The 17,736-nt window shown below is 44.0% G+C and overlaps 2 protein-coding genes across 2 annotated transcripts; one reads left to right on the top strand and one right to left on the bottom strand.

Annotated features, from left to right (window-relative positions):
- Nucleotides 1-1,102: 1,102 nt before the first annotated feature.
- Nucleotides 1,103-4,261, top strand: pou3f2a (POU class 3 homeobox 2a). Its single transcript, XM_079571736.1, has one exon. The coding sequence runs from the start codon at nucleotides 1,898-1,900 to the stop codon at nucleotides 2,975-2,977; it is 1,080 nt and encodes a 359-aa protein (XP_079427862.1). The 5' UTR covers nucleotides 1,103-1,897; the 3' UTR covers nucleotides 2,978-4,261.
- Nucleotides 4,262-9,306: 5,045 nt separating this feature from the next.
- Nucleotides 9,307-16,732, bottom strand: faxca (failed axon connections homolog, metaxin like GST domain containing a). Its single transcript, XM_079571723.1, has 6 exons — nucleotides 16,224-16,732; nucleotides 13,731-13,866; nucleotides 13,459-13,655; nucleotides 12,799-13,016; nucleotides 11,812-11,928; nucleotides 9,307-10,837 (listed from the first exon to the last, which is right to left on the bottom strand). Exons 1-6 carry the CDS (start codon nucleotides 16,496-16,498, stop codon nucleotides 10,494-10,496), a joined length of 1,287 nt encoding a protein of 428 aa, XP_079427849.1. The 5' UTR covers nucleotides 16,499-16,732; the 3' UTR covers nucleotides 9,307-10,493.
- Between the last annotated feature and the right edge of the window lie 1,004 nt (nucleotides 16,733-17,736).

Below are 17,736 nucleotides of genomic sequence, written 5' to 3'. Positions count from 1 at the left end.
TCACCTGCCACTTGAACTGCTGTCTATTCAGATGAATGTAGGACAGGGGCTGGTGATGTTTACTCAACGCACAAAGGTGGCTTTTTCATCTGGATTTATGGACGTGTTCGCACTGACATAAACACATGCACTCTGTAGAGAAGAGCAAAGGGAAAATGTGTGTCTAAAGCAGAGATTCGTGGTGGAAAAAAGCACTGCTAGTTTGTTGCCTTAGGTGCGTTTCTGTCATAAATATCAGATTGAGAGTGAGAGCCGCACACAGGGACACTTAAACCCATTAGAGTTGCCAAGAAATTGAATCTTTACAGCACTGGGGCCATATAATTACTGCTAATTTAATGCTTACATTCTCTGTCATTAACTCTCAGTGTTGAATACAGAACAATGCCCAGAGCTGGCGTCGGCGATATTTACTGTGAACGTAACCCTGACTGAATTAACACGTCCACTTTGTCTTGTAAGAACAGGACCCGCATCGTTTATGCATTATTAAGTCCTATAATTGGACGGCCCATAGTTTGCATATTAGTCTATTAGGGTAATATGTTGTGCCTGTCTTAACACACGACTTGCCAGAGCCCCTGGCGACAGATTTGGTAATTCTCAGAATTACACCCTAATCATACACCCATGTTCTTTCCATCTCCATAATTCACTGTGTCACGTTATGTCCACATTTGCTGCCTATCAAAGTGTTTATTGATTAACCCATCACTCACAACTTAACCGTGTCCTGCTGGAGTCTAATGGTGTCACTCTTATCCAATCAGCTCAACATGTGCATCATAATATAGCTGTTTGATGGTGTAACAAACAATCAGCCTTTCCTTTCCAGAATATGTTTGACTTCTTAATAGCTGGGATATCGCACCACCAGTGGCCCACTTTGAGCCAATAAAATTACATTTTCTAAATGCAGAATTTACCAAAATAGGTCCACAGACCCCCGGGGCATATCAGGGGTCTCAGAAAAACCACAGCTACTTTCATCTCAAACATTGTTCTTTTAAAACGGGGACTGCATGTGATCTGGTTTTGTTTGTGTCTTCATGATTATTTAGACTGGACAAAGTTAAAACATTGTCTAAATCCGCGTGTTGAGGTGAGTCAGTATTGGACACATGTTGTAATGAAAAAGTGGACGATGGTAAACCTTTTTTTTTGGGGGGGGGTCTTTGGAGACGTAGAAGAGTTAAGGATAAGGCATGCGAGGAGGTGAAGAAGGGTCACGCGTTCCTTCTTAGTGTCTCGCCCCGTGCGCTCCCTTCAGTGTGCCAAATGTGCACGAACCCCACGAGCTCCTCACAGCTGTGACGTGGGTGGTGTTGTTCCATTGAAAATTCGCCATGGCAACGGGGCAGGGCCCGGGAGCATGCGGGCAGCTGGAGGCTGAGCCTGATCATGTGACTCTCAGTGAAAGTTTAGTGAGCAGTGCCTCCAGGGGCTCGAGAGCTTGAGCTCACTGATGAGGTGAGCGCCTCTTTTACGCAGCAGCAGGACGCACGACGGACCACTGACCGGGAGTCCAGGACCACAGCAGACCGCAGGACCGAACTTTGGAGTAGTTGTATTTCTCCTTCAGCTCAACGCGCTCCCATCCAGGGCTCTCGTGTCCCTGTGCTCGTGTTGTTGGGAGAGTGATTGGGGTTCAGTACAATCTCCCGTGACCAATGAGCGGGGTGCTGTCAGGGGTAACCACATCTGTCAAGCGTTCTCGGCCAATAAAGAGCCGCGCGAGGCGGACCACAGGTGCGCGCCTCTGCGTCCCTTGGCACAGCGCCCGGAGATGCTGAGAGAGACGTGGAGCTGCCCCGTGGCGCGCACAGAGTTCTTCCTTTAAGTCCTGCTGCCTCTGGGCCACTACAACAGTCTGGCCCCAGTTTGGTCTCAGTCCGTGATGGCGACTGCCACGTCCAACCACTACGGCGTACTGAGCCCCGGCAGCGCGCCGCCGCCGCACTCAGAATCCGGGAGTCTGCAGCAGGCGGCCGCGTACAGGGACGCGCACAGTTTGCTCCACAACGAATACGGCACGCTACCGGGCCACGCGCACCAGTGGATCACGGCACTGCACGCGGACAGCGGAACGCCGTGGCCACACAGTCCTCTCGCGGATCAGGACGTAAAGCCCGTACTACACGAGGGCGAGCGTGAGGAGCTGCAGACCCCCAACAATCTGCAGCAACAGCAGCAGCACACGCATCACGACGCCAGGACATGGCGCAGCGGTACGAGTTCCGCGCATATAGCCGCCATGGCGACCTCTGAGCAGAGTCTGGTGTACGCGCAGTCCGGCTTCAGCCTCGTGCCCGCGGGCGAGCAGGGTTCCATGCACCACGCGCTACGGGACGACGACCAACACAGCCACAGCCCGCACCTGAGCGAGCACGGCCCGCACGCCCACCACCAGCAGCACTCGGGCCAGGACCAGTCTGACGAGGACACACCGACCTCGGATGAGCTGGAACAGTTTGCCAAGCAGTTCAAACAGCGGCGCATCAAACTGGGCTTCACGCAGGCGGACGTGGGCTTGGCACTGGGCACACTCTATGGAAACGTCTTTTCTCAGACGACTATCTGCAGGTTTGAGGCTTTGCAGCTCAGCTTCAAAAACATGTGCAAGCTCAAACCGCTGCTGAACAAGTGGCTTGAAGAGGCTGACTCCACGTCTGGCAGCCCCACTAGCCTGGACAAGATTGCGGCGCAGGGAAGAAAAAGGAAGAAGCGCACCTCCATCGAGGTAGGGGTCAAAGGCGCACTGGAGAGCCACTTCCTCAAGTGTCCAAAGCCTGGAGCCGCAGAGATCAACTCCCTCGCGGACAGCCTGCAGTTGGAGAAGGAGGTGGTCCGAGTCTGGTTCTGTAACAGGAGGCAGAAAGAGAAGAGGATGACCCCCGCGGGGGGCCCTCTCCCCGGGACAGAGGACATGTATGGGGACACTCCCCCCCACCATGGAGGACAGACTCCCGTGCAGTGACCACTGTGGGCACAGTGTGCCTCTATTCTTTGGATCTGATCGCTCCAGGAGGCCTACCCGGACTCAGGAACCGCGCGGCACTGACGCAGAGCCGCTGTGTGGGGCTCATGGCAGGGGCTGATAGTGGGGCTGCAGAGAAGAACCAAAACAGGCTGAAATGCATTGTTCAAAGACAGGTTCGTGCCACTGTGTATAATACAGAGGACTGTGCACTGAGTTTATGGTGTAGCCACGCCATGTTCATCATCTCCTCATTTCATCATCAACAAAGCAACAGGGGTCTGCAGTGCAGGCTCCGGAGCGGAAACTATTATTGTTATTATTATGATTATTATTATGATGATGATGGTGATTATTATTATTACTATTATTATTATTATTGTAGTTTTTATTATTATTATCAATGTTGTTAACCATTATTATATTATGGAGTTGAAAATGTATGATTCCCAATTTTATATTTGCATTACAATTAGCCCACAAAATAATAATAATAATAATAATAATAATAATAATAATAATAATAATAATAATAATAATAATAATAATAATAATAATAATAATAATAATATTTATGTGCAGACGTGTCTTGTCTGTGGCCTGTTTACACTGTGTTGTTTTGATCCTAAAGCTGTGAGACCTGAGACTGTCTTGCTGGAGACAAACTTCAGCTCATCTTCTTGCCTTCCTTTGCAAAAACAATAACGTTATCAATAATTCCACCTATACCAGCTCCAGCCGCACAGGCTGCTCTCGTACTGCTCTTATACTGTGTTTGACGATGAACACTGTTCGTGGGATGTATTTACACTCGTTTCGTATGGCTTCGTTTGTCCGTTTCTATGTTTTACCTGTGAGTTTGTGCCAACGCACAGCGTGTTGTTGTGCTACCTTGATGCTGTGATGAAGATTGAGCTGAAAGGGAGTTTATTGAAGGATACTGCAGTCATTGAGAAAGTCAAATCCATGGATGGAAGAACTGATGGGGCCTCTTTGAATGTTTTTGCCAAAAGGATGTTTTGTCGCCAAAAAATACTAATTTTACGCACAGTTTGAATTGCTTATTTTATTTTTTAATATATTACAAAATTGGCTTTATCTTAAGGCCCTCTTATTAACTTTTTCTGACATTGCCACTTTCTCTTCCCCATCAGTAATTTTATGGTTTGAAATAAACCAAAAGAGAAGTAAGCATTGACCTAAAATCTGTGACCACACGAAGAGTAAATGAATCAGCGACTGCACAATTTCTAAATGCTTTTTGTCATTAAATCGTATTTGTATAAACAGCTGCGGTCTGTGCTTGAGTTTGTGTAATTGTGGGAAAATGAGAACAACAACTATAGGCCTTGCCTGTATTGTGTAATCATTATTATTATTATTATCATTATTATTATTATTGCAATATGGCTACACTCTAATAATGACAGGCTGTACATAGGCTGAAATGCAGGCGACACAAGAGGCCCTGGGGTCGTGTAACTGCAGCGCAAACTCACAGTGGAAAAAAGAAAAATGCGCATTTATATGATATAGGCTGGATCTAAAAACATGTTTTAGTGTCAGTGCTTTTCATACACTGACACACCCCAATTTTCATTCAGTTTGCAACGTCAACGTAGCCTACAAAGAAATGTTGCATAAATATGAAGGCTAAATATGCCGCCGGCCTGTTGGCTGTAACAGGCCTGCATCCAGAGAAGTGTGGAGGAAATCACGGAAACTGAACTAATTATAATTTTTCAATTCATAAATAATAATGATAATGATTCTTTTTTTTTTTTCCTCCTTTTTTTTGCGTCTTTCTAATCACTGGCCCTACGGTCGTAATCAAGGCCACGTGCTAATTCTAGTCTACAGGCTATACATTTAATACTTCACGGAGGTCAATGTTGCTGTTTCCTTAAAACTGTTGCACATCTCATCTGTCCAGAAATACAAACACACACTTTTGCAGGATGCTCAATATCTGACATACACTGTTCCACGAGCGCCCTCTCGTGGACGTGATGGCAAATAGCCTATATCGCGGAGTGATGACGTAATCAAGGTGTAAAGGAAACATAGGTTTAATAACTGATTATTAAACAAAACAATAATAATGATACTAAGAGGAAGATGATGAAGAAACCGGTTGATGTTCTTTGGACCCAGGTAGGTACAACAATAACAAATACAACTCACTGTTCTCATATATATATAGGCCTAGTTGTATTTGTTCCATTATAGCCACAAGGTGTTACTGCCATAAATGTTTTCTTGCATTTTTCATGTCCACAAAAAGCCATTTCTGTACAGAGTTTATTAGTGTTTCCTTTGGGCCAAACACAGAGGGCAATATTTACTTCTTACTTTCTATAACTGAACACAAACCAGACCGTTACGTGGCGTTCATCTACATTTGGAGCCTGATTTAAACCCACTCTTGTCTTTGGCTTCTTTGGTTGCTGCACAGACACAGAGGAAAAGGGCAGAGAGCTAATCCAGCCTCATTGTTGGTGGGCTCAGTATTGTCGTATGGAGCCAGCGCAGAGGGAGGGGATTATGAGGAGGAGATGATTCAGAGCCAAGCAACCTCTCAGTGCTACAGATAATGTGGTTACACTAAGAAGAGACAATTCTGCCTAAAATTAGGCTACTAATAGTTTAGGGCTGAACAGTTCACAATAGAGATTTGAAATTTCTATGTTTTAAAATAAACACGTTGAGGAGCATTAAGTTTGAGAGAAAACTGAAATATGAACTGTTCCTGTAAATGTATACAAGAATCACATGCATTTAGAACAACCTTTTGAACGATTGATTCCATTAATCGGCATTAATTGCGGTTAATTTTTCTCTAACAATTATATTCATTAACAATACTTGTCCGACATAAAACACTCAAATCTAAAGTATTTTCTCACATTTCATTTACCAAATATTCACAGTCTCATGATTCTATGGGAAAAGCCAAACAGCTGATAATGTGGATCTCTCCAGTGCTTTCTTGGTCGCTCGCCAAGGCTTTCAACATTTCTACACGCCCTTGAAAGTCACATTTAAGACACATTTTCTTCAGGTGGTTAATCTGCAAACTTCTAGGTTCCTATACTGTAGTTTGATGGCAAAAAGGTTGGAGATCTCTGGCTTACAATATGTAGTTAATACAAGTGTCCTCAGGTAATTGTGTGCTCAGATACAGCAGTGTCCATCCATCCATCCATTTTCTTCCACTTTATCAGGGGCCGGGTCGCGGGGGCAGCAGTCTCAGCAGAGATGCCCAGACTTCCCGGTCCACACACACCTCCTCCAGCTGTTCTGGGGGGACCCCGAGGCGACACCAGGCCAGGAGGCATCCGGAACAGATGCCCGAGCCACCTCAGCTGGCTCCTTTCGACGTGAAGGAGCAGCGACTCTACTCCGAGCTCCTCTTGGGTAACTGAGCTCCTCACCCGATCGCGAAGGGTGCGCCCAGCCACCCTGCGAAAGGAACTCATTCCGGCCGCTTGTATTCGCGATCTTGTCCTTTCGGTCATTACCCAAATCTCATAACCATAGGTGAGAGTGGGAATACAGCAGTGTCTTTGATCAAAATATATGTGATGCGATTAATTTGCGATTAATTCATAATTAATGCTAAAAAAAATAAATCCGATTAATCATGAGTTAACCTCTTACCCCCTGCCTTAAAGGAATAGTTCACCGTTCTTCCATACTGAGATATGTTCTTTCCTGAGCTTAGATGAGTTGACACGTACCTGTCCGGTCTTTGTGTGTGCCCTCAGTCACGCAAAAAGACCAAAGACGTTGTTAGCATTTTGTCCTCTCCCAATGTATTCCTATGGCTCCAAACGGGGGTGAAGTTAGAAGCGACCAAGCTGTTCCACGTTTACGCTCAAAGACCAGACTCGGGCGCATCAACTCGTCTAAGCTCAGGTAAGAACATATCTCAGTATGGAAAAACGCTGAACTATTCCTTTAACCAAGCATATTTTCTCTATATCGAAAAGGTCACCGCCTATAGGCCAGAGTGACGCCTCATTTGAAAGCTAAGACCCACAATGTTCGCTTTCCTCGCGTTTTTGTCGCCTTGTTCTCACTTTTTTTTCATTGTTTGTGACTTTTTCATCACTATATCATCACTTTTTGTCTTGTTTTTGTCACTTATTCATTGCTTTTTTTTTTGTCATTCATTTGTCGCTTTACTGTTGCGTTTTCATGCTCCTTTTCATCGCTATTTTGATGCTTTTTTTCCAGCTTTTTTTTAACAGCTTTTATTCGGGTAAAGCCAAACTGGAGAAAATGTGCTCAGTTCAGGCTTATTCTTCTCCTACTTGTGTTGCTTTTTACAGGCTTGACAAACTTCTCAAAGAGCTACACTGTCGTCATTATATATTCATTGCATACTCGGTGTCAGTAAGCCACTATTGTACCCACAGCTGCCCCGGTGCAGACTAATGGAAGAGAGGTCGCCAATCTGTGACACTGGCCCCTTCGACCACACCATTCATCTACTCCAGGGGTAGGCAACGTCATGATTTTGAGAAACACTATTACACAAATCACAGAGTACTTTTAACATTATTAGAGTTAAATGGGAGATAATAAGGTAGAAATACCGTCAATGCACCCAGTTAGGTCAAAACACTGGCATTTGAAAGAAGTGCACAGGAAAAAGAAAAATCGTTTTCAGGAAGAAATGACATAAATCTACTTGAATTAAGAGATTAAATCTAAGGTTTGAGTAGATTTCGTCTGGTCTCGGTTCAGATAAAACCTCTAGTAGTAGTTATTCTCTTAATTCAGATAATTTTCTGTCATTTTGTGTCATTTCATTTCAGCTGAGCAGCTCTCTCTGTGGCAGACCGAGACACCCTCAGTGCAGGACGGAGCGCTACCGCAAAGCCTTCATCCCTACTGCTGTCAGACTGTACAATAAGACTGTAAAGTAACATGTGCAATAATCTCTGTATCAGCTGCACTTTATTAACTCTGAGTGATCTTCTTGAACGCCGACTGTAACAAGTGAATTTCTCCTTTGTGAGATCAATAAAGGATTATCTTATCTTATTTCAAGTGAAAAACAATTATTTGTCTGATTCCAAGTGGGTTTTATTCTTGTTCCATTGGCGCTATAGCATTTGTGTCTTGGATTAGTTCAAACCGACTCAAATTCAACATAGAAGAACTTTAATTCAAGCAATTTTAAGTCATTTATCTCATTATAGTTTTTTTTCCAGTGTTGTGCTTTACTTTGGGCTAATAATCAGCGGCTTCAGCCCTCGGTCTGTTTACAATAAAGGCCCTCTGCCAAGAAAACTTGCCTACCCCTGATCTACTCACACAGTGCATTAACCGGACCAAGTGGCATCTGAAGATCGAAATGCACGAACAACAAGAACAAAACAGGGAAAATATCACAGCTATATTTAATGAAATCGGACGAGTATTCCATTGCCACGCAGCTCGAATGACTAGGTACATTCATAACATCTCAAGAGCGTTTACATCACATAGTGTTCATTTTTTTGTCTCTTATGTACACACACACAAATGTTTCATCACAGACAATAACGGACGATGTCATGGCTACAGTCGGAGAGCGAACGATCAGGGAGACGATGGCCACTGACCGGGGACGGTGACTTTGTAAATGGCGGGTTTATCAAAGAGCAGGAGAAATGCTGTTGGTGTTTTAAAGGCTCAAAACAAGCTTACACGGGACAAAGGTATGAAAAAAAGTCGAGCCTTCGGGCCATATCGCGGCTAAACTACGGCGACAGCGAATGGTGCGTGACAAACATGCATTATAGGACCGTGTGGCTACAGTGTGTTGAAAGAATGTCCATTATTGCACTGCACACAGAAACCAGCCAAACACAAACGAAACAAACACGGCAAAAGTGCAAATTAATCCATGGCACTGGTTCAAAGAGCACTGACAGTACGCAGAAATAAATAAGGCAATAAATATGTAACAGATCACTTTAAATAGTAATAAATAACGTATAAAACCTGCTGGCACCGTTGTAAAGTAAACTCATACACCTCAAACGAGATCAATTCAAAAGTACTCTCTTTTACATTTACCCAAGTGCATGTACTTCTTGGTGTAGCTTTAGGATGTTCACATTATGTTATGTTTTGTCACACACTTGAGTAAATATTTTCGACTACTCTGCCCACCCCCTGTTCATAGGATCACCTTGTATGAAATCTAGCTGCATAAACACAAATGATGGTCCCAGCAAAAACTTTGGTCAATTTAAAAAACCGTGACAACACTATATTGTACGTTTTTTTTTTTTTTTTTTTCACCTGCACTTCATGAGAAACTGTTTATATCGACTTTACGGAAAACCGAGGTGAATCCCCAAACGGTTTGCTTTCCTCCACAGACAGGAGACAAGTGAATTACGCACAGTGAAACAGTGGCGCTCAGCTTTTACCTGCTCTAATAAGTGGCTTCAGTGTGCAACAGAACAAGGATGTGCGTTTGTTGAATGACAAACACACACCGCATTTGCACATCAACACACAAAGAAGACGACCGAGGACGGAAAATGCACCCTTATTGCTTAATGCCTTTTTAAGTAAATTACTAATTCATACTGGAGCCAGCTAGAACAGAAGTGAATGATCAGATTGAATCAAAGCGTCGGTGTGGAAGAGGATCACCTGCTTGAACTAAACCAGCCATGCACATTTTAACATATCATAAATCTATCTCTATGTGATTGTTTCATTCGCTTTTATGTCGGGATGCATCTTACTGAAGGCTAATTCACTTCACGTGTTATAAAGGGAAGCGTGTCTATTGAAAATAAACATTTGGAGAAGTTAAGGTAATTTGGTTTGGCAAAATAATTTTCAAAGTGCTCATGGTTCTTCTGAACGTTACATGCTTATAATCATTTAATTATAATTCAATAAAGGCATTTATACTAACAATCCCAATCCTGTAGACGGAGTATGGAAATGATCAGAATGAAGTTGAACCCTTGTGTCCAGGTGAAACGACAAACTCTGGCACAGTGACTGTATTTACACTAACGGGAGACTGGTATTTGCAAACTATCTATACTATTTATATGTTATACTTTGTATATCTCTATCTAATCAAATTGTTCATATGTACACTGAATTTGTTCTGTACAGTGATCTATGTGTCAAGGCGATAAGGGTTCTGTTAATTAAGAGACACAGACGAGGCAGGGCGGCATTTTGGGGGTCACAGGGTCACATGTAGTTGCTATGGTTACAGCAACATGCTGACAGAAAGTTAAAAACAGTGACTGCAGATGACATTGTGGAGGAGTAACTCAGCAGCAGCATCATTGTGACTCCCAACTTCTCTGCGAAACCCGATCACCTCTTTCTCTTTCATCCTCCACTGCAGTTTGGCCTAAATCCTCTCGGTTCATGTCCTGCACCTGAAATACTCCACGCTCTACAAGGAACCGGAGGGGCAGGCAAGTCACCCCCCTCAGAGGTGCATTTCTGAGTAGCTACGTTTCCTACTGGTTCTGCTTCGTCAACATTTGTCCATTTCCGAGCACTCTGTGTCCATGTCCGAGTCGTACAGAGAGTGTCCCGTCGGGTCGCTGTCTGGAGACTCGATGTCCTTAAGCGTGTGGTTTTGCCCCGTGTACGGCAGGACGTGCGGAGTGACATGGGTAACAGGCGTGAGAGCGTCATCCTGGAGGAGGGAGGAGGACGATTCGGAGCGCGAGTACAGGCCCAGGTCTGGGAGCTTCAAAAGGGAGTCGCTGCGTTCAGTTGTGTCCGAGTAGTAGAAGTCCTCCAGGTCCACAAACCACTCGGGCCAGTATCGCCGCCGGATGCGCTCACAGTACATGGCCAGGTTTATGAGCTCACCTGCACAAGGTAAACAAAACAGATTATTGTTGGGGAATTTCCATCACCACACGGCTGTACCAAGGACGCCTCTAGTTTTCATCATGTGTTTAGGAAAGGCAAGTTTATTTGTAGAGAACAATTCATACACAAGGCAATTCAAAGTGCTTCACAGTTGCATAAATATAAGAAAAGAAATACAATCAACAAAAACATCAACATAGAATTAATCAATTACAGTAAGAGGCAAGAGTGTAGATAAAATACTTTCAGTTATATGCATTTTTAAGTCTTGTTTAGATTCGCTCTGTCTTGAGCACTATTTTTAAGTCTTGTTTTGACTCGCTCTGTCTTGAGCACTATTTTTACTTGCTCATTCACACAAAGTTACCTAACCTCTGTTTTGTCGCTCCTTCTCCTCTGGACGTCAACATAAAATTAATCAATTACAGTAAAAGGCAAGAGTGTAGATAAAATACTTTCAGTCATATGCATCGGCAAAAAGAACTGTTTTCAGCCTGGATTTGAACATTGTCAGAGTTGAGGCCTGTCTCACATCCTCATGAAGACTGTTCCAGATTTTAGCTGAAACTGAAACGCAGCCTCATCGTGTTTATTATTGACTCTGGGAACCACCAGGAGAACCACCAGGAGACCCCTCCCTGAAGTTCTCAGGGCCCGAGATGGTTCATACGGCTCTAACATGTCAGAGATGTACTTCGGTGCCAAACTATGAAAAGACTTGTACACAAGCAGAGCTGTTTTAAAGTCTATTCTCTGAGTGACAGGAAGCCAGTGTCTCTCTAACATTTATCGGTTTCCCTTGACATCAGTGTCTCAAAGATCCCTGATGACGTATTAATGTGGCCAACCTGTCAAGTCTCCTGCTTCTCTCGGACTCGTTGTCAAATCAGTCATTTCGTCACTCATTTTATTTTATTCATCAATTATTTTCTTCTGTTAGCATTAGGGCTCCAGGGTGAGTGTGCTCTCACCTTTGATGAGTTGCTCTGGTCGGGATCCTGGCAGCGTCCACATGGCAGGAGCCAGGTGACTGAACACTGTTGCATCCACTGTTGTGATTCTTGAGCCCATGAGGTACTTTTTATTTCCTGAGAAACAGAAAAAAACTGTTAATTCTATAGTCAAAAAGCTCAACACATACAGTATGATGATCAAAATCCAGTTTCTAAATGATGTAACACACTATGGCACACGTAATCTGCACAATTCTATAAACAATACCATTCTGTCATTTTTCATTTTGTTAAGAGATGTGCACCCTCATTTCAAACAGTTTGTCACAGCTGAGCGTTACACAACTTCTACTGCAATGCATCAGCCATATTTTTAATCCTAAATTGTTAGGGGGGTTATGTATCCAATCTAATCTGTATTTCTCCAATCGGCCACATGGGGTCAGTGATGAGCGGCTTTCAAATTGCTCTCTTGACATTTCTGCTCCTCTAAAGACGCTTAGATGCATTATTCAAGGTCCAATTTTCAGCTTTTTATTTTTAATACTTCAGCAAATCTTAGCCTTGAAGTTTTCCCAAGAATAACGTGATAATGTATGTGCCTAGAAAATACCAATAGCACTTCAGAAGTTATAAAACATAGTTATGCAGATGACAAAGTGCTACTTCTACTATTGCAGCAGGTAATAACAATAGAAACCGGCAAAACTCCCCTAATATGCAAAGGGAAGAGAGTTCGACTACAGACAGGACCAGAACAAGAGTCCTGACTTAGAGAAACTGCATGGATTCCTCTGTATGACGGACATCATAGTGTGGGCTGGCATTTTGTGTGCAGCGGTGAGACGGACTAAATAAGTAGGATTACTCTGGCATGCAAAAATGAAACAAAACACCCCTCCAGCTTTGTTTTGATGAGGATATAGCATAAAAACATGGTTAAAAGCTAAAACCAAAGTGACTTCTGTATGCTATAGGCCCTTTAGGCGTTTATCTGAGTCTTACCTAGCAGAGTAGCCAGTGTGCGCATATCTTTCTCCATCAGAGCGTAGACCTCCTCTTTAGAAAAGCGCCCGATCCCGTGGCCGTACATCTCCCTCTTCACCATGCCTCCATTCAGGCGACTCAGGATCCACTTGAGGGTGTCACTCAGTGGCCCGCTCACCGACAGCATCTTCTGCGTCTCCTCCAGATGGTCCACCCACTGACAGTACGCTATGGTCCTGGAACGCAGTGAAGCACGGGCATTTTGTACAGCGTTTCTGAACATGGTGCTTTTATATGGCATTTTTGTGATAGTAGAAGAAGGTATTGAATGAAAGCCCATCTCTGCAGAAAGGAGTGAAAGGACAGACGTGTGATGCTTGGCAGGACTTAATCTATATAAAGGTAGACACGGGGATAGGTTTTTGGCAGTGAGATCACACTTTTCCAGTCAGTCTTGCTATACTTGCACTGCACGTCCTTTCACTCCATCAAACTGCAGCTTGTTCCACATATTTGTTCATCACTCATCTGGCCGGGCTATTCTTGAACCACATTTCATAAATACTTAAAGGAACACCAGTTATCTATGGAAAATATCAGATCCCAATCTTATTTATGTAAAACACTAGTGATTCCCAAAACAACATACTGCTTCCTCTAGTTGTTGTCTCCTCTTACCAGTAGAAGTGTTCCTCTACCATTTTGGTAATAGCTCGGGACATGGCGACCTCGTGCGGCGTCAGGCTCTTGTTCATACTCGTGCCCAGCCGCTCCTCAAGAAAATCAATGATAAACTCCGAGCCAAACGCCTGCTCTCTGTTGTACTCGATCCACGGCATCTTTCCTTGTGGTGAGAGCTTCCCATCAAAGTGGTTCTAAAAATACAACACAGATTCACACACCTGATGGACGCTTGACTGCTTTAAAGATCCGTCTTATACGGCGCTTGCCTTGTAGGGTAGGTCCACCATGCGGAGGTAGGTCTCCATCTTAAGGCAGAAAGGGGACAGAGACGGGGCACCGGATTTGGGCCTGGAGAACTGGTGGAGAATAATTGCGTCTGTAGAGTCCAGCTCTTCCTCTTTCCTGTGGAGATAGGGAATGACAATAGGACCGAGGTTTATGGGCACATGTGGCAGCTGCTGATACGGAGCTGGAGTAAAGGGAATCACTGGTCGCAATGTTAGTGTAAAACCGCCTCTTTGAAATGACATGGTTATTATTATCACAAAAGAAACAGATAAGGAATGGCTTACATGTTTTTTCTCAAACTGTGGTACGGGCAACTGGTGAAACATGGGGCTTTGATTAGAACGTCTACAGTGATTATTTTGTCCTATTTTAGACCTTGTTTAGTCCTGTTACAGACCTGGTTCAAATATGGTGCTACCAGGAAAACAAATATTATCTTAAGTGCAGTGTTAATTTTGACAACATATTTTATTTTAGTTTTAGTCTTTTGACTAAAATGTAATGTAATTTTAGTCGAGATTTAGTCAAAAAAAGCTTTTCAATTTTAGTCTAGTTTTAGTCGACTTTGCATTTAAAATATTCATTTTGATCATATTTAATCGTGGTCCTCGACTTCATGGAGCTGCTCCACATGAATAAAGCACAAACCTGTTCATTTGGCAGTGAATTTAAATGATATGAAGCTCTTTCAGACTGTCAATAGAAGTTTGGATGATTTTAGTGTCTCCTTTTCATTTTTATTTAGTCTCATTTTAGTCGACTGAAATATCTGGACATTGTAGTCATAGCTTTAGTCTCATGAGAAACTTTTAATTTAGTTTTAGTCCAATTTTAGTCGTCAAAAATATCACTTTGACTAAAATTTAGACTAAATATTTTAGTCGACGAAATTAACTCTGCTTAAGTGGTGTGTAAAGTTTGAGTAGCGTAGTTCATAGTTCATAAAATCTATCAAGTTTAACTGTTCCATGGTCTCTGGTCTGAATCTGTTTGTTCAGTGTCTATAGCTCTCAACCAGGAGCACATTTTCTAATTTGTAACCACATGCATCCGATGGTTTGCCAATGTTGATTGTACTCTGTATATTATTTGGGGGAAATGAATAGAATTTGCATCTAATGACAAAAAAGCAAAAAGAAAGATCATCTCAGAATTAATAAACTACATTACGATGCCGCTAAATCACAGCACAAAAGTTATATGTGACCAGAGGAGAGGGATACTTAGATAACACTGTCCATAGCGATGCCCTTACATACACTGCCATTCATATTTGATAAGCTTTACACAAGCACCCTAGTTCTCCCAGTCATGTAACAGTCCCTCAAGTATTCAAGTGTACAGTGCTGTTCAGTTTACTGTGATCCTCTGTGTGGGTCCCTAACACTGCAGTCATTTGAGCAACCTGGAGATTTACATTGGCGTGACTGAAGTGCACATAAAGATCTGCAGATAGAGCGGTTATCCTTGATTGGTTCCTCTGAGCCTGTGGTATTTTTATGGTCCTGGGGAAACTGCAATGTCACAATAACAACCTCCTCGAGAGCGATGCGTCTGTGCGCACGGGTAGTCAGGGGACGCTGCTGGAAATAAAGGGTGAGCGCTGGGCCGCACGCGAGCTACGTAACTCACGTGAGCGGAATAGCGGGAGCTGTCCACTGTGGGAAGTGCTGAAACGGACAAACAGTCCCAGCCTCGGGGAGCTATCCATTACACCGGAGTGCTGCGGCTCAATGGTTGTTTTTGATGCGGTAAAGCCTGTCTGTTGAAACTCAAATGCGCTTTGAAAGAGGGTCTTTATCCGAGGGCAGAGAATAAAAGCCGTGTGCGCCAACGGTCTTGGGCAATTTACAACGTCCTGCATGTGTTTACACGTACAGGCAAATAACCGCAATAGGCAAGCTGCTGACGAGTCTAGACCAGGATGTGACTGTGAGAGACCTTTAGCTGCTGCATACAGCTGCAGTGGTGTCAGAGGAGCACATATATAATTCTGCAATGTCCTTGACTGTGACCCTGTCAGAAAACATTAGTGTGGGCTTCATGAAATGGGATGTTTTAACTTCAGCACAACACATCGGCATAGGCTATTTCTGACGTTATTATTCACTGTTAGTCTCCTTGATTGATACGAGGTCTAACCCTTCCACCGATGGAGAAAATAACAGCTTTGGGGTCAAATGGACCGACGTATAGGCGTATAGGCCCCTGTGTTTGTGGGTGAGGGCTGTGGTGGTTAGGGTTTCGTTACATCATAAACCACCCACTCACGACTCCAGATTCTCCACAGCCTCCGCTCTCGCTCGCCCCGCCCGTCCCTGCTCAGGTTGAGTAACATCCAATGCACCCCAGCAGTAAAAATACAACAACCAGCGGGGAGGGGGGGGAGTACAGGGACATAAACAAGGGGCTATTCTGGCGCACTGAGACCAATGACATCCCTGACCCCGAGCAGAGGCTGTTGTGTATACCTGATGGTCAGTAGTTCATGCAGCAGATAAGCGGCCGCTGCGAGCAGGGCCCCCCCGGTCAAATAGAGCGTCTTCCTCCACCAAGAGTCCGAGCCCAGGGCTGCCATGATGCCGCCGTAGTCCTGCAGAGGCGAGGCAATCACATAGCCGAATAGCGACAGCTGCTCGTCGGTGGCAGCGCCCAGCAAGAGTCCGGTGAAGGAGGAGAGGCCCTGGTTCTCGCCGAATTCAAGCACAAACGAGCGCGCACAGGCGAACCCCACACGCCAGTACATGCTCCAAGCTGCGTCCGGCCTCTGCGCGCCTCTCTGTGGCAGCCCGGGCCTGCATCAGCGGTGGGGAGCTTCATGAGTCCGTGGCGAGGGTCAGGGGTGAGGGACAGAGAGGGCAGAGGGCGAAAGGGAACAGCATCCCGCCCGTCCGAGCCTGTCCCCGGTGAGGGGTCCTCATCCTGGACTGCCCGCTCCAAGCTCGCCTCTCTTCGACGCTGCGCAGAAGTGAGGGAGGGGGTTCGTTTCCGGCGCCCAACAATAAGAGTCTGAAAGGTTCATGAAAATGTGAACAACATCTCGGTCTGCCAATGTATATGTTTTATAGACCAAGCTATAGGTTGAATAATAACATCTTTTTTTCCCCCAGCACTGAGCAGACTACACTTTACCCTTGAGTCTTACAGCTATGTCCAACTCCACAGTATTAAACAATCAAATTGCCTATCCTCAGGCTATAGTGTCAATAATCTTACTAAGTTTGAAATAATATTATCCCTCAGATTTCTAATCTTTCACATCATCAACAGCAGTTTCATTGTGTTTTGTTCACAGCACACGGCCCAGTGAAGGCTGAGTTTACTTGACCAAGGATGTTGATCATCTTCTAAAGTTGTGTTGTGTAAAGGTTGCTTTTATTATGAAGGACTGTGAGTTTGTGACGTTTGTAACTTTACTGTGTGTTGGTGTTGTAACTGTGTACCATGGATGTTATGAGAAGAAGGTTACTCTGACGTCAAGAGCAATGTAGCACTATCCAAGGGACATAATAAAATATACTTCTAACTTATTGATGAACAGCTTCACCACAGAAGTGCATTTGGTTACATTTTATAATAACACAAACTAAAGCTTTCCAAATGATTCGTTATCAGTGCTGGAATAGACAGTATATTCAACAGAGAAGATTAAGATACGGAAAACGTTCACAAGCCAATCCTGATCTGAGCAGTAATGTTATCACTGTTTTGTGAATATACATGATTTATGAACAAGGTATGAGAAAATCTTTGTAAATGTTTTGATAATGATGAACTACACATTCATCATATTGTCTCTTTATTTTCTCTATTGAACTGGATGATATTGTGTAAGTGTTATTATTTGGGCCATGGCTCAGTGGCTTTGATGGCCTGGTCTAAACCTCTAAGATGAGAGCCACTGCCTTTGCTAATACTGAATTATATCATTATAGAATCCATAGTGAAAAACATACAACCATCAACCAACACTGCGTTACAGCC

The sequence above is a fragment of the Gobius niger genome, assembly GCF_951799975.1.
Source record: "Gobius niger genome assembly, chromosome: 15".
Classification (NCBI taxonomy): domain Eukaryota; kingdom Metazoa; phylum Chordata; class Actinopteri; order Gobiiformes; family Gobiidae; genus Gobius; species Gobius niger.
The sequence above is the reverse complement of the archived record's forward strand: the minus strand, read 5'-3'. Positions and strand labels throughout refer to the sequence as shown.

What these genes read in the sequence shown, in the direction of transcription:
- faxca (XM_079571723.1), bottom strand. Translation starts at nt 16,498, where the DNA reads ATGTACTGGCGTGTGGGGTTCGCCTGTGCGCGCTCGTTTGTGCTTGAA. An exon ending in GTAGAGGAACACTTCTACTG is followed by an intron (nt 13,017 to 13,458) that starts GTAAGAGGAGAC and finishes ACTGCGTTCCAG; the next exon opens with GACCATAGCGTACTGTCAGT. An exon ending in ACCAGAGCAACTCATCAAAG is followed by an intron (nt 10,838 to 11,811) that starts GTGAGAGCACAC and finishes TACCTTGTGCAG; the next exon opens with GTGAGCTCATAAACCTGGCC.
- pou3f2a (XM_079571736.1), top strand. Translation starts at nt 1,898, where the DNA reads ATGGCGACTGCCACGTCCAACCACTACGGCGTACTGAGCCCCGGCAGC.